This window comes from Trichechus manatus, unplaced genomic scaffold (assembly GCF_000243295.1).
Source record: "Trichechus manatus latirostris isolate Lorelei unplaced genomic scaffold, TriManLat1.0 scaffold00015, whole genome shotgun sequence".
NCBI lineage: Eukaryota > Metazoa > Chordata > Mammalia > Sirenia > Trichechidae > Trichechus > Trichechus manatus.
This window is the reverse complement of record NW_004443951.1, coordinates 19,654,191-19,670,039: the sequence shown is the minus strand read 5'-3', so window position 1 is coordinate 19,670,039 and position 15,849 is coordinate 19,654,191. Positions and strand designations below refer to the sequence as shown.

The window sequence follows — 15,849 nt, the reverse complement described above, 5'->3', positions numbered from 1 at the left end:
TATGAGTCAGCATCAACTTGACGGCAATTGGTTTGGGTTTTTTTGGACTTGTGAACATTTATTTTATGCTTTTGGGTTATAATCCAATACTGTGTTATGTGTTTTGTTGCTCTGTTCCGGCTCTGGCCATCAGATGCTCTCTTGACTTCTGTGTCCTTTGACATGACCCATCCTTTTGTTTTTTGAGCACTTCCTTCCTCTCTGCACAAGACGCTCCAAGCCTATCTTTTCTTGCCCCAGCCCTATAAGCAGCCATGTCTGCAAGGAAATAACATATTTTTAAAGCAAATCCTCCAATTATCTTGTCAATAGTCCAAATATATTGTGCTGTATTTGAGTGTGTGATAAAAAGTTAATTTGTTCAATTACCATTTAAAACATACCTTCATTTTTGTAGCTCTGCTTTGACAATTATTTAATATACCAGGAGTCTCTACACATGCAGGGGCCTTGTTGAATTTTTTTTTTTTTTAATATATGAAACAGTAATTTTGTTCAGGGATAATACTGGTAGCCGTTTTAAAAATCCTCTTTTTAAAGGGTAACAGGACTTCTGTACTGCACAAACACCTACCCTTTGTTTTACAAATAAAGACACCAAAACATTTTTACCTAATTGCATTCATCTGGAAGTAGTATATGAGAACTAAATGATACCATGACCTTGTTGAATTCAACTGTCGCCTCTACTGTCACTCTGCTAAGGCTCGTGGGCAGCCTGCCCAACTTCCACTGAAGTGGCCCGCTGGCTCCTGTGTCCTCGCCAGCACCAGCCGGAGCTGCCCAGTGGAGCAACTGGAGGCTAAAGGTAATTCCTGCGGCCCTTCCCTCTCCAGCTCCTGCCCTCACCTCCAGGGGTACTGGTCCTGGAGCGCAGCAGACCCCACCCAGGCTGGCCGGGCGGGTGTGCGCAGGTGGCAAGAGGGCAGGCAGGCTTCAGGACGGACGTCAGCAAGCCCAGCAGGTAAGACGGGCAGGCAGGAGGGAGAGGGGAGGTGCGTGGGCTCTGCACTGTTAAGCTCTGGAGGGCTACCGGGGATTGGGGCCAAGGTTTGCAAAATCCAGCTGTAAGTGCAGAAGGGGTTCCCCGGAGCAGCAGCACCGAGTTCTGCAGAAGGGAGTCAGCTTTGCTGGAAGGAAGGAGCCGCCTCATGAGCCGGAAGAGAGCGAGACTGCGGCTAACTCTGGGAGGGCAGGGAGCTGCGTGACTCACTGCCAGTTCCGCCGGCTCCCACTGGCACAGCACTGGGCAGCACGGGGCCCCAGGAGCAGAGGCGGAGTCCCAGCCCAGTCCTGGCCCTACAGGAGGTCGTAGGTGGCAATTACAATGGGGCACATAGTGACAGAGGCAGGGTGTTGTGGGAGCCTGGAGGAGGAAGCAACTCACCAGGGAGGAGTCTTGGCAGGCCTCATGGATGAGGTGACATCATCAAAAAGAAGAATGGAATTGGCTGGGCAGCAGTAGGGAGGGGAGAAGGGAAGGGCACTCCTGGCAGAGGGAAAGGCATGTGCAAAGGTAGGAAGTATCTGCAAGGCACTTGGCACTGGGCCTGCCATCAGTGAGTTAATGTATTATTACTGGATTTGACGTATCATTATTATTAACTTGGACACGTCTCTTAATCTTTTTACTATCTTAAAGGTAGTTACTACAATGAATAAATGCTTACCGTCACTGAGCTCTCCTCCTCTGTAAAAGGGGCTGTTGTGAAGGCTAGAGATACGATACATACAGCGCTCAGCTGGCATGGTCCTGACACTTGTGAGGTGCCCAGTGTATGGGGGGCTAGCACACAGCAGGGGGACTTACGTTCCCTCTCTCCTAGGCCTGTTGCCCCTGGGGTTGCTGTGTGGGAGTTGGGGGGGCAGCACAGAGAAGGGAACACTTTGGGGTCTTCAAAGATGAGCAAGTAACAAAGTGGGACATGGCTAGGTCAGTCAGACAAGCCCAGAGGAACAGCATCAGGACCCGGCTACAAATGTACACGTACTCCTCCTGGAATGTGGCCTCCTGGAACCAGCAGTGTAGACCAGCAGTATAGACTAGGAGACGGGCTGCCTTGGAGAGAGCTGTGTGAAGTCCACTCCACCAGCTCTGTGACTCTGGGCAAGTCACTTCGCCTTTCTCAATCTCTGAGCGCCAGTTTCCTCAACTCTACAATTGCATTAAAAGACATGTATAAGAATATCCAAAGCACACTCTTTGTAATAGCAAAAAAAAAAAACAACCCATCTAGAAATAACCCAAATATCCAACAGCAGGAGATGGATCAACAACTACTGGTATATTCATAAAATAAAATACTATTCAATAGTTAAATAAATGAATTGAAGGTACACAGGCAAAAGAGATGGATTTTAAAAAAATAATGCTGTGTGAGAAAAGGAAGTCATGTAACTATAGAATGATTCCATTTATATAAACTAAAAAAAAACAAAAAGCAAAACGAAAATATTATTTAGAGATCCATACAAAGGTGGTAAAACTAAGAGAAAATCAAGGGAATTATTAGCACAATTAAGACAGAATTAAGGAAGTGTTCTTCAGGGTGGGGAGAAGAGGTTATAACAGTGAGGGTAGAAGATGGGCACCCAGAGGACCTCAAAGGTACTGGTACTGGTCGATTTTTTAAGTTATGTGATGGATAGATACATCGAGTCCCTGGGTGGCGCAAACAGTTAACACGTTCACTGCTAACAGAAAGGTTTATGGTTCGAGACCACCCAGAGACATCTTGGAAGAAAGGCCTGGTGATCTACTTCTGAATGATCAGCCACTGAAAACCCTGTGGGGCACAGTTCTACTCTGACACACATGGGGTCACCATGAGTCAGAGGTGATTCATGGTTTAGTTTTTTTTTTTAACAGATGTATGGATGTTTCATTATGATTACTATTATTCATCAAGCTGTGCATTTGTTGTTGTTAGGTGTCAAGTCAGTTCTGACTCCTAGCAACCCTGTGTACAACAGAACGAAACACTGCCCCTGGTCCTGCGCCATTCTCACGATTGTTGCTATGTTTCAGTGCATTGTTGGAGCCACTGTGTCAATCCATCTCATTGAGGGTCTTCCTCCTTTTCAATGACCTTCTACTACTTTACCAAGCATGATGTCCTTCTCCAGGGACTGATCCCTCCTGATAACATGTCCAAAGTATCTGAGACATAGTCTTGCCATCCTTGCTTCTAAGGAGCATTCTGGTTGTCCTTCTTCCAAGACAGGTTTGTTCGTTCTTCTGGCAGTCCATGGGATATTCAATATTCTTCGCCAACACCACAATTCAAAGGCATCATGTACCTGTATCCAAATTTGGAATATAACACTAATACCTACCTTATAGGAACCCTGGTAGCACAGTGATTAAGCGCTCAGCTGCTAACTGAAAGGTCGGTGGTTCAACTTTCCACTCCACTCCACTCCACAGGAGAAAGATGTGGCAGTCTGTTTCTGTAAAGATTTACAGCCTTGGAGAGCCTATGGGGAGGTTCCAATCTGTCCTATAGGGTCACTATGAGTCAGGATCGATTTGATGGCAGAGGGTTTACCTACGTTATAGGACACATGCCTATGATAAAGGCAGAGATAGTGTCCTAGTCATCTAGTGCTGCTCTAACAGAAATACCACAAGTGGATGGCTTTAACAAAGAGAAATTTATTTTCTCATAGTCTAGCAGGCTAGAAGTCCAAATTCAGGGTATCAGCTCCATGGGAAGGCTTTCTCTCTCTGTCGGCTCTGGAGGAAAGTCCTCATCATCGTCAGTCTTCCCCAGACTAGGAGCTTCTGTGTGCAGGAACCTCAGGTCCAAATGACACGCTCTGCTCCTGGTGCTTCTTCTTGGTGGTATGGAGTCCCCAACCCTCTGCTTGCTTCCCTTTCCTTTGTCTCTTGAGAGATAAAAGGTGGTGCAGGCCACACCGCAGGGAAACTCCCTTTACATTAGACCAGGGACGCGACCTGGGTAAGGGTGGTGTTACAATTCCACCCTAATCCTCTTTAACGTAAAATTACAAACACAAAATGGAGTACAACCACACAATACTGGGAATCATGGCCTAGCCAAATTGATACACACATTTTTTGAGGGACATAATTCAATCCATGACAGATAGTGTACGTAAAGTATGGGCACATAGTAAGCACTCAGTTTTGAGTGTTTTGGGTTCCTGGGCCTCAGTTTCCCCACCTGCAAAGTGAGCTGGTAGCACTGCGGAGGCTTTGTCCTCTAGCTTGTGGGTTCAGTGTTTCCTTTGTCCCCCCCCCCGCCCACTTAAGGTCTCTTTAGGGCAGGGGTCAGGCCCCACCCTCCCACCAGAAGAGTCTCCCCTTGGCCCTAGGTCACTGGTGCTCACAAAAGTGGCAGAGGTGGCACCTGGTGCACTGGAATGGGAGCTCTTGTTCCCCGTTTTAAGTCTTTCTAGCTGGGGCAATTTAGCCTTTTCTAGATTTGTCTTCTCACCGGTAAAATGAGTATAATAACCTCTGCCTCCCTCACCTAAGCCCATACGTGGATACTGTAAAGTGCTGTGCATGTGAGGGGCCATGACTGATTGACCTGGGAACGTGAAAGCATCCTGGTGGAGGAGTGGGTGCTGCCTCCGGTGGGGGAGCCCATGAGTGTAAGACAGTATTCTGTGACCACTGACCTGGTGGTTGGCGCAAGTGTATCTGCCTTTGCCTGGATTTCTCCTCAGTCATTGTGCATCTGCTGGTTGAACCTGTCTTTCTATCTCAGCACTGATTTCAGAAGAAGTGTACCTGGCCCTGGGTGTGGCCCTACCCTCTGTGCACTTGCTTCAGTGAGGGTGTCCCTGAATATACCTGCATCAGTCAGAGTGTACCTGTTGAGTGTTCCTGTCTCCATCTGGAAAGTGTCTGAGAGTACCTATCTTTATAACTATGGACTTACCGCCGTGTACCTGATTCACTCAATGTGTATCTGACTGTAACTTAAGTCCGTCAGGGTGTACCTGTTAAGTGTTCCTAGGTCTGAATGTACTTGGCTGTACCCGTATTTGTATCACTGCATGACCACATGCGTATACCTGGCTCTCTCTGTGCTTACCTTACGCTTACGGGCCAGGCCCTCCTCTCCTAGTCTCCTCATCTCCCGAACCTGGAGACAACGGGAAGGGACAGCGTCCCAGGGCCCCCTGCCGCGCCCTCACCTCCTGGATTCCGGGCTCGGCCGGGAGCCCTCGGGCCACGGGGGCGGGGCCAGGAGCCGGGACGGGGAGGTGGGCGGAGCAGGAAGGGGCGGTGGCCGCGCCGCCCTCTCCCTCCCTGCGGATCCCCCAAGCAGCTCTAGGCTGCTTTGCCCGGCTTCCGCGTCACTGTCCTTAACCCCACCTGCCCGCCCACCGTCCCGTATAAAGGCGCCGCCGGCCTCGCCCCCGGGACTCGGCCCCATGGAGACGCCGCCGGCCGCAGCTGGCGCACGGCTGGGTGAGTGCGCGCGGCGAGGAGGGGCGCGGGCCTCGGGATCTGGTCGAAGGGGGGTGGGGAGGACTCCAGTTGGGTCCGATTAGAGCGAGAGGGACGTAGGGCTAGTCCCCGCGAGGCTGACTGGTCTTCAGGAGCCCCTCCAACTTAGCTCAAGCTAGGAGAACCCGGGGAGTGGGGCCGAGGTCTGGGCGGGGGAGCCGAGCGCGCGCGGGTCTCGGGGCCGGGACAGCCTCCGCGTCACCAGCGTTCGGCGGCCAACCAGAGTTTCCCAGCAACTTTTCTCAACGGTGGGTCGCCTCGGAAACTTCGCCGCCCCTGGCCCGGGTGTCCGGCCCTACTGGCTTTGCGCTGTCTGGGCCTGGGCCCCGAGTGCTGGGCGGTTAGGCGAAGGAGATGGCCTCAGAGGGGAAGCCCCGGCTTCCGAGCGCACGTCCAACCCTAGGTTTCCATTGAAGGCCCCGCCCCGCAGCTGTCGGGGCGCGGCGAAGTCCTCTGAGGCCTCCCCAGCCTTTAGGATCCCCAGGGTTGGCGTGGGGGTGGGAGTAGGGTAGGAGGTAGCGTCAGACTGCCTGAGTTCAAATCCTTGAGCCACCAGTTAACAGCTGGATGACGAGAGGAAGTTCTTAATGTCTCTGTACCTCAGTTTCCTGAAACTCCCTCTCCGGGAGAACTTTTGAGAGCACTGCATAAGGTAGTACAGAAGATGGCTTTGCACAGTACCATAGGTGGATGTTGCTTCGTCGCGTTGGGGGGGGGGAGCAGGAGCAGGAGAAGAGGTGGGAGAGAGCAACGTTTCCCACCCCTGACCCTTATGGATGTCCTACAGGAGCTGTGACAGGTCCCTGCCAGGAGTCTCAACTATGAGCACCCCCTGCGGAGAGAGGCCTGTCAAGGCAAGGAGCCCGGCCATGAGTCTGTGGGAGCCTGGGGACAGCCACAGCTGGCAGGGCACCCCCGGGCTGGCCCAGGAGCCAGCCACTGAGGAAGCATCGGCTGCGGAGCTACAGATGAAGGTGGACTTCTTCCGGAAACTGGGCTACTCATCCACTGAGATCCACAGTGTCCTGCAGAAGCTGGGAGTCCAGGCGGACACCAACACAGTGCTGGGCGAGTTGGTGAAACATGGTTCAGCCACTGAGCGGGAGCACCAGGCCTCGCCAGACCCCTGCCCTCAGCTGCCCCTGGTGCCCCGGGGTGGTGGTACCCACAAAACTCCCACCCTGGAGTCTTCACCCACCGAAGAGGACAAGGAGAGCAGTGACCTAAGACCTGTGGTCATCGACGGGAGCAATGTGGCCATGAGGTATGTGTCACTTCTGTGGCCAAGGCTCATCACTAGCGGCTGGGAGGAGTCTGACCTCTTACTACGGACTGGTCTAGAAGAAGGGAAAGCCCTGTATTGAGGCCTTGCTGTGTGCAGTGGGCTCCCTTAATCCTCCTGACTTCTTGATGTAGGTTTGAGAGGAATGTTTAGGGATGAGGACATAGGCTAAAAGGCTTCTCCACGGTTGCACTGCTGGTAAGTGGTGGAGCACGGATTCGAACCCAGGTCTTTCTGACTCCAGAGGTCACCTAATGCTATGGATCTTTCCCTGGGTGCCGCCACTCTCACCATCTCAATTCCTCTTCTGGATACGAGGCAATGTAGTGCAGTGGATTAGACTTTCGACTCCAGTGTTAAACTGCCTGGGTTTGAATCCCAGCTCATTTGTATAGGAGCTGTGTGACTGTAAGCCAGTCACTTAATCTCTCTGAACCTTATTTGCTCGTCTGTAAGATGGGCCAAACAGTATTCCCCACTTCTTCAGGTGGTAGTTGAGAGGAGTGAATGCACAGAGCCTGATGAGTAGTAAGTGCTCAGTAAACAGTAATTGTTATTCAGGGACTGGGACTTCTAAGACCCTGTTGTCCCAGACCCAGGCTCCCAGCTGCTGAAGCATTCAGGTCTGTGACCAGGAGTGACCATGAGGCTGGCTCTGGCTCTGTCACTCGGAGCTGCAGGTGGTGGCCTGATGCTCTGGCTTCAGGTGAGCTGTGATTCAGGTCCCTCTGATTCAGCTGGAACTGCCTAGGCAGGATTGGGCTCTAGGGGCTCCCCAGGGCTGGAGCCAGGACTGGGCCCCAGTACTCCCAGGCCCCCTGACACAGGCTGTCATAGGGAATGGGGTGAGGTGGGGGCAGGGCGAGGCCGCTGGCCCCAGGGAGCCCAGACTTTTGCCTTTGCTCCAGGCCCCGCCCTCTGGCCCTGCTTTCTCCCAGTTTTCTCCAAGGCAGCCGGTGAGTCAGGGCTGGGTGGATCTCTCACAGGGAAGAGTTCCTGTTGGTGTGGACCGGGAAACCCCAGGCAAAAGAGCAGGGAAGGAGCTCCCAGGTGGGCTGCCTGAGGTGGGCATGATGTCAGCTTCTGCCCTCCGCAGCGTTTGGCCCCTCCTGCTCCCAGCCTAGCTGGGCAGGTCAGCTTTCCAGCTGGTCCTGGCCCCCTCATCCTGCATTTGTGCCGGCAGCCGTCTGCCAGTCAGTCTTCCCATTTCTGAAATGGGCTGAGATTGAGCAAAGCCAACTCCCATGTGCCAGGGGCAACTGGTCACAGCCTGTGCTTTGAGTGTGCCTGGGCAAGGAGCTGGGATGGCTCTGTGTCTCCTTCCTGGGGCAGGGTGGGGCCTGGGCAGGATTAGTTGAGCCATGTGCTGTATGTTTGTATCCCAGCAGAAAGAGGAGGGGCCTGGGAGGGAGGGGCGGGCGGTGGAGGGGGACCAGGGGAGCGAGCACCCGAGAGGCGAGCCGCCGGGGCTTTCTGAGCTAGGGCAGTGGCAGGAGGGGAATTCCAGCCTCAAACTTCCTGTCTCAGCTGCTACTGGGTTCCTGCCCTGCCGCCCCCTCGCCCCTAAGGGCTGATAGGCCAGCCCCCACCATATGCAAATCGTGGGGAAATTCACCTCTGTTTCCTTCTAAGGGAATTTTTTTCCACTTGCGGGGCCCAGCCCCTGCCTGTCTTCTCACCTGGAGAGCCTGGCCCGGCCCTGCCCTGCCCTCTGTCCCGGGCCTGGAGCGGCCGAGCTGGATCTCCTGCACACTGGCACATCCCCACCAGTGTTCGCCTTCGCCGGCTGGGGACCTGACCTGGGGACTGTGGAGGGGGGTGATGTGGGTTCTCTCTGCCAGCAGGGCTTCCTTTGTTACAGGGAGAGGGACAAAAGCTAACTGTAGGGAGGCCCTCCAGGCCTGGGAGGGCAAAGTCTGGGCTCCATTCAAGGGACTAGAACCTGTGTTCTACTTCCACCAATAGTAGGGCCCTGTCAACTGCCAAGGGACTGTTCCAGGGGCTGGGGCTGCTCACAGCAGACTGGTCCCCAGCCAGGGTTTTCAGTGCCTGGAGGCAGTGTACTGCCCTGGAAGCCTTTGGTGTCCCATTAGGTCCCAAGGCTTGACAGTGCTGGCCTAGGATGCGGTATATGCATGTACACACAGGGGAGGCAGGTGGATGCATGTGCCAACTGCATACCTGAGATGACCACACCCTCACGGGCTGTAGGGAGACCTAGCAGAAGGCCCAGGGAGGGCAGTAATGTGATAGGGGAAACATAGGGCATTGTGAAGACACAGACCAGGGACCTGACCCCTCCCAGCAAGTCAGGGAAAGACTTCTTGGAGGCAGTAATACCGCCTATGGGTCCTGAAGGAGGAATAGGAGTTTACCAGGTGCATTATTTCTTCTTTTCTCAGCCTGCCCCTCCCTGTTAACACTCATGTCCTTTTTCAAAGGCAAGTGGGGAAGCTTCTTTCTCCCAAATAAGGAGGCCTGGTGGCACAGTAGTTAGGTCAGCAGTTTGAATCCACCAGCTGCTTTGTGAGAGAAAGATGTGGCCGTCTGCTTCTGTAAAGATTACAGCCTTGGAAAACCTTATGCGGCAGTTCTACTCTGTCTTATAGGGTTGCTATGAGTCTGAATCAACTTGATGGCAGCAGATTTTTTAAGCATCAATGCTTGTAGTGGTTATGAACACAGGGTCTGAATTTGCATCTCTGCTCTACCATTACTGTTACGTGGCCATGGCAACTAAGTCACCCTCTCTGGACTACAGTTTTCTCTGAAAAAAGATGATAAAGTAGTACCTTCCTTTGCGTTCTCAAGGTAGTAAAATCTATTTTCTGGTTTTGTACCCCTGCCAAAAAAAAGGATAAAAGGCGGATGACGTTGATAGTACCCTCCTCATAGGCGTGTTGAAGGTTAAGTGTTAAGCAGCTAGAGCAGGGCCTGGCTCCTAGCTCTCAGCGAATGTTAACTTTTATTATAAGCAGGGCCAATGGATAGGAGATCACGCGGGGATAAGTACTGTTTTGTGGTTGGACTTTGCCTCTCCTATAATTTACAGACAGCTTCAGTCTCTGGAGCGCCAGCCTCACCCCCAAACAGTCTCCATGACCCCCCAGCTGCCCCGCTTGCCTCTGTAACTTCTCTTGGGGCTCCAGTTATCACCCCCCAAAGCCACCCACAGGATGTGGTTGGCCATGGACTTGCCTCTTTTGCATAACGCTTATTCTGTTTTATTTGCCAAATATGAGAATCTGAGTTGCTCACTGAGGGGGCAGTGAGGGAGTTGGCCTGCTAGGAAGGGAGCCCCAGCCTGTCCCAAAGGCCCTTCCCTGCCACCTTGTGTTACCTGGGAGCTCCAAGCCCTGGTACCCCTCCCACCCTTAGCTCCCAGGAAATCTGGGCTGGAACCTCACTTTGCTGAACTGTCTTTCGCCTCAAGCAAACAGGGAAGTTTTCCCACTGACACTGTTGTTGTTAGCTGCAGTCGAGTCAGCCCCGGACTCATAAGGACCCCATGCACTAGCCCTTCCTAACGAAGCTGCAGACTACTAGACCCATTTTAAAGATAAGAGAAACTGAGAGCCAGAGCAACCCAGGGGCACCTAAGGCTCTCTTCTGGATCCAGCCAGATTTGGGTGGGAGGAGATTGTGGTCGTCAGACCAAGACAGGGAGGCTGTCCCGGCCTCCCTTGCTAGCAGAGTCCCCCAGCGTCTGCTGTCCTCCTGCGTCAGGTCATGCCCTCCCTGAGAGGGGTGAGGAGATGACCTGGCAAGTCGGCATTTTGGGGAATTGGCGGTCTTGGGAGGAAAAGCAGTGTCCTTTCGCTTTCAAGTTGGAAGGTTCCAAAGGAGCGTCTGCCACTCTGTCACTTCCTGTTCCTTGTTTCAGGTTGGAATTGCCAGCCCCCTCCCCTTGACTCTCCCCAGGTCCCAGACCTGGGAGGTTTGTGTGAGCACTGAACTTTAATCCGGAACAATCTGGTTTCTCTTCAGTTAGCCGGACCGGCTGCTTCCCCCGCCCCTACCCCTCAGAGGGCCAGGGGCAGGGTGGTGACTCAGTTGGCTCTTGGTGTGAGTCCCTGTGGGCCCAGCGGCTCCGCAGGGTAGGGCAGGAACCAGGAGTCTCCCCGTGCCTTTCCCCCACCCCCAGGTGTGTTGCAAGCCTCCTGACCTTCCCCCACTGTGGGGAGCGGGTGCTGCTGGATTCCTGAATGTTTCCTCACTTTCAGGAGACGGAACCTCAGGGAAAGTCCCTGGCCTGGCCATCCCAGGCACTGTGGGAACCAGGGCAGGTAACGGGCTGACTCCCAGCCTCCACCAGAAAGGCCAGCAGGGGCTGGAGTGCTGAGGCCCAGGGGTTGGTGGGCTGGCTGCCCCTGGGGCTGACTTTGTCCCTCCTCTGCCCCCCAGCCACGGGAACAAGGAGGTCTTCTCCTGCCGGGGCATCCTGCTGGCTGTGAACTGGTTTCTGGAGCGAGGCCACACAGACATCACGGTATTTGTGCCGTCCTGGAGGAAGGAGCAGCCCCGGCCTGATGTGCCCATCACAGGTACATGCTCCACTGCCCCAGGAGTCCTGGGCTCCCTAGAGAGACCCTTCTAGACCTCATGCAGGGACTAGCATTTCCTGTCCCAGCTCTTGCTGTCCTAAGCAACCCTGCTGTAAAGAGCAGTTGCTGGGGTCACCTTGTCCAGCCTTCTGCCTCCAGCCTGGGCAGTCCCCTCATCCTCCTGGTGGGTTGTGCTTCAACATCCCAGTGCAGAGAGGCAGTATGTGTGGTGGTTACCTGTGGGCTCCGGGCCAAGGCTGCTACCAGGGTTTCGCTCTTGGCTCTGTGACCCGGGACCAGTTACGTTGCCTTGCTCTGAGCCGCTTGCTCACATCAGTAAAATAGGAAGGTGGGGTGATAACGGCTCCTGCCTCACAGGGTGGTTGTGAGGATCACGTGAGTAGTCCGTGTGAAGCGCTTAGCAGAGCATTTGACACACAGTAAGTGCTCAGTAAATGTTAGCTGTTATCACTGTTCTTACAACAAGGGGGCAAAAGCTTTTGGGGGTAAAAACTGAGATCTGGGAGCAGGCTGATTGGGGCCGCTGGCTCCAGGAAAGGTATCCTTTTCCAGATGGGGTCTAGCAGGCTCTTTCAGGCTAGGGAGGGGCAGAGCCACGACACTCCCCCAGCCCTGCTCAGGCTGAGGCTCATCCACAGAGCCCTGCAGGACAAGGCTGGGTGACAGCAAAAGCCAAGACCACATCTGGCCTCAATAGACCTGTTGGACAGTAGGGGAGAAGGAATGGCCCAGCTCTGCCTTGGGGGGGCCCTTTCTCAGCAGGTGGTGCAGCCCATTCTCAGGTGTTCTGGGTTTTCTGTGAGTAAGGGACTGACTGTGCCCTAGCTATGTGCAGGGCAAGCGAGGGGCTGGGGTGCAGCCACGGCCTCAGCAGACCTGGCTCCTGCCTTAGTGAACTTGGAGTCAGCAGCCCCTGGTTCTTGGCCCCCAGGAGGGTTGGGAGCCCTGCAGGCCTGGCTCCAGGCTGGACCCTGACCTCTGCCCCTCCCCAGACCAGTACATCCTGTGGGAACTGGAGAAGAAGAAGATCCTGGTGTTCACACCGTCGCGGCGTGTGGGTGGCAAGCGGGTGGTGTGCTACGACGACCGTTTCATTGTGAAGCTGGCCTATGAGTCCGATGGGGTCGTGGTCTCCAACGACACCTACCGGGACCTCCAGGGGGAGCGGCAGGAGTGGAGGCGATTCATTGAGGAACGGCTGCTCATGTACTCCTTCGTCAATGACAAGTATGCTCCCGTCCTGGAGGGTACCTGGTGGGCCTCTGGTCCTAGTGGCAACCAGAAATGCCCTGGGAAGGGGGTGGGCTGGGAGGGGCTCTGCGGGGGACCCTCTGGCCATGCGGGCAATGGCTTTGGAGCCTGGCAGCTTCGGGAGCGAGATAGACATCCACCAGCATAACAGGGACCAGGGTGGGACCTGGTGGCGCAGGGGGCTTTTTAACTTGGGGCTGGGGCAGTAGCGTTGGTAACAAGATATGGTCAGTGGTTCCAAGGCAGCCTCCCTAGCTCCCAGCACTGGATCAGTCTCTGGTCCAGAGGCCAGTGGGGTGTGGACTCAGGCCCTGGATTCAGATATTCGGGTTGCCAGCTTCCCAATTATTTCAGGGTTTCCAGCATGAGAGTTGCCCAGTGCCAGAGGGCTGGGGCCCGCTGGACTGGGGATCCTCCCCCACTACTTTGGGGAGACGCCACTGAGAGCTCAGAACAGTCCTGGGGATCCTGCTGGGCAGGCACCAGTTTTGGGGGCTGTTCTCCTGTTTTCCTAGCGAGACTTGCCATCCAACCCTTACCCCCTGCCTCAGCGATTAGAAGTTCCCTTCATGTCCCCAACTTACCAAGAGCTTTCTCCCTCTGCAGGTTTATGCCCCCTGATGATCCCCTGGGCCGGCATGGGCCCAGCCTGGAAAATTTCTTGCGTAAGAAGCCCCTCTCCACCGAGCAGAGGAAGCAACCATGCCCCTATGGTGAGACACCCACCTCCACCCTCCTTGCTTTGCCCCTTCTCCTTCCACCTGTCTGCCTGTGTCCCCGTGTTCTTCCTCTGGGGGACCACCACAACTGGACTGCCCCAGCCCCACATTTCCATGCCGCTGCCCTCCCTATCCCGCCATGGCCCCTGAGCTCCCTGCTGAGTCCCACGTAATTCCTTTTCCAGGGAGGAAATGCACCTATGGGATCAAGTGCCGATTCTTCCATCCAGAACGGCCGAGCTGCCCCCAGCGCTCTGTGGCTGACGAGCTCCGTGCCAATGCCCGCCTCTCACCTCCCAGGGCCCCAGGCAAGGACAAGAGTGGCCGGCGGCCCTCACCTTCGCCTCAGCCCAACTCACTGCCTGCAGAGGGTGAGCAGTGCAGCCCCGACGGAAAGAAGCTGGGGGCCCGGGCATCCCCAGGGCCCCGCCGGGAGGGTCTGACGCAGACCTTTGCACCAGCGGGCAGGAGCCTCCCACCTAGCGGGGGCAGTGGTGGAAGCTTCGGGCTCACAGAATGGTTCCCCCAGACCCTGGACTCCCTGCCGTACACCTCCCAGGATTGCCTGGACTCGGGCATCGGCTCCCTGGAAAGCCAGATGTCAGAACTGTGGGGCATTCGTGGAGGAGGTCCTGGGGAGCCAGGTGCCCCTCGGGGCCCATACACTGGCTGTGGCCTCTATGGATCTGAGCTTCCAGCCACTCCGGCCTTCTCTACCTTTGGACAGGCCGTGGGTGCTGGCCACTTCAGTGTGCCTGCTGACTTTGCAGCCCCGCCACCCGCCTACCCACCTCGAGAGTACTGGTCTGAGCCATACCAGCTGCCCCAATCCACCCCGGTCCTACAGGAGTCCCGGGTGCAGGGGGCTGATGGGTGCCCATGGGGTGGGGCAGGCAGCCTCAATAAGGAGCGGGCCAATGTGTACACCAAGCTGTGTGGCGTCTTCCCCCCCCATCTGGTGGATGCAGTAATGGGGCGCTTCCCACAGCTCCTGGACCCCCAGCAGCTGGCGGCCAAGATTCTGTCCTACAAATCCCAGCACCTCAATGAGTAAGCCGGCCCTGGCAGCAGGCAGGGCAGCATCTCCAGCCTCCAGGGGTACTCGGCTGGGCTTGGGCAGCGCCGAGGCCCACACTCGTGGCCGGACAGGGGGAGGACTAAAGTAGGGAAGGGAACCCACAAACCAAAGATACTGTAGAATTGATTCTGGCCCACACGGCACCTCTGGCTGTCTGCTTAGTGGGTCAGAAGCGATCACCCTGTTGATACACATTGTATCTCTGTAGTTTAAGGAGACGCTGCCGGTAATGGCCGTCGGTCCGTGGCTGACGCCCAAACCCTCTTCTCTCAGAGGGCGGGGAGGGAGGTAGGGGAGCAGAGGCCTGGGCTGGGGACCCTGTGCACGGCCCCCCACCTCCGCCCCGTCCCTGGGACGCCGGCCTTGTCTGGCTAGTTGGGCACCATGTGCCTGCCCTCCGAGGGCCCCTCCTCTAAGCCAATGAGGCCTCGTCCTTGCTCTCACTGGGCACAAGGCTTCATGTTAGTAAGCAAAATGCTTCTTAATAACCCACCTCCTGCCCCGCCCTGTTCGCTTCCACTGCCCCTGTTGGGGGCGAAGGGCCTGTGTCCTCCCCCTCTCTTCCTACCCTTCCTCTGTACTCAATCACCTCGCCCTTGCTCTGGGGTTGGGGGATGTATGCATGTGTGTACGGGTATAGATGTTAAATATCTTAAGTGGAAAGTCCTCACCTCCCATAGCACATCAATAAAGTAAAACGTGAGCCCTTTTGAGAGGAGATCTGTCTTTGTCGTGCTTGGGGGATCGAGCTGGGTGGGTGGGTGGTGGAAGCTCAGCAGGTGTGCACCCCTGACCTGCCCTCAGCCCGCAATGGCTCTCAGAGCCCTCCTCTGGAAGGTTTCCGGGGTCTACCGAGAGTGCTGTCCCTATGGGGCACAGGCATCTTTGCTGAGGCCTTGGGCTGGGCCTTGATAGTCGAGGAGAAGGATGTGGCCATTGAAGAGAGAGGACACATGGGTGGGGGTGGAGGAGCAAAAGTTAGGAAGCAGAAGTGTAAGTGTGCTAGAGTCCTGTGGCGGGAGCCCAGGAAGGAGTCTGTTTCCCTTTTCTGTGCTGCTGTGACAAGCGCCGAGGACAGGAAACCTTCCTGCAGGGAGAAAGGAGAGAAGATGGTTTCTGGAGCAATGGATCAGCTGGAACATGTGTGGAGGCCTTGGGCAGTCAACTCCTGGCCCGTCCTCCCTGATGTCACTGCATTCTAGACCCAGGCCCGCAGACCAGGGGAGGGAGTGCTGGGGCAGGAGCAGCCTGGAGACGCAGCCGGGCCCTGGGTGGACACAGGAGGAGGCAGAGACATTTCTAAGCCAGAGGTCATGGTCCCAAATTCAGGAACTGGCTCTGCCACTGACTGTTACCTGGGGCAAGTGACTAACCCTGTCTGGGTCTCAGTTTCCTCACCTATGAAATGGTGATAATCATGGTGCCTACCTCAGGGGGTTGTAACATTACCTGAGATAGTATGTGTGGAG

At 55.4% G+C, this 15,849-nt stretch overlaps 1 protein-coding gene across 2 annotated transcripts; it reads left to right on the top strand.

The window, feature by feature from the left end:
• Window positions 1-5,274: 5,274 nt before the first annotated feature.
• On the top strand, window positions 5,275-15,615 carry ZC3H12A (zinc finger CCCH-type containing 12A). 2 transcript variants are annotated; one of them, XM_023727225.1, is made up of 6 exons: window positions 5,275-5,446; window positions 6,273-6,749; window positions 11,172-11,311; window positions 12,325-12,559; window positions 13,190-13,296; window positions 13,488-15,615. In XM_023727225.1, exons 2-6 carry the CDS (start codon window positions 6,307-6,309, stop codon window positions 14,354-14,356), a joined length of 1,794 nt encoding a protein of 597 aa, XP_023582993.1. In that variant the 5' UTR covers window positions 5,275-5,446; window positions 6,273-6,306; the 3' UTR covers window positions 14,357-15,615. The 2 variants fall into 2 exon arrangements, with proteins under 2 accessions (XP_023582993.1, XP_004371988.2); XM_004371931.2 differs by lacking the exon at window positions 5,275-5,446 and having other exon boundaries at window positions 6,213-6,749.
• The last annotated feature ends 234 nt before the right edge of the window (window positions 15,616-15,849 follow it).

Coding starts and splice junctions, on each gene's coding strand:
- ZC3H12A (XM_004371931.2), top strand. CDS start 6,262: ATGTCCTACAGGAGCTGTGACAGGTCCCTGCCAGGAGTCTCAACTATG. Junction 6,750..11,171: donor GGGAGCAATGTGGCCATGAG/GTATGTGTCACT, acceptor TCTGCCCCCCAG/CCACGGGAACAAGGAGGTCT. Junction 12,560..13,189: donor TACTCCTTCGTCAATGACAA/GTATGCTCCCGT, acceptor CTCCCTCTGCAG/GTTTATGCCCCCTGATGATC.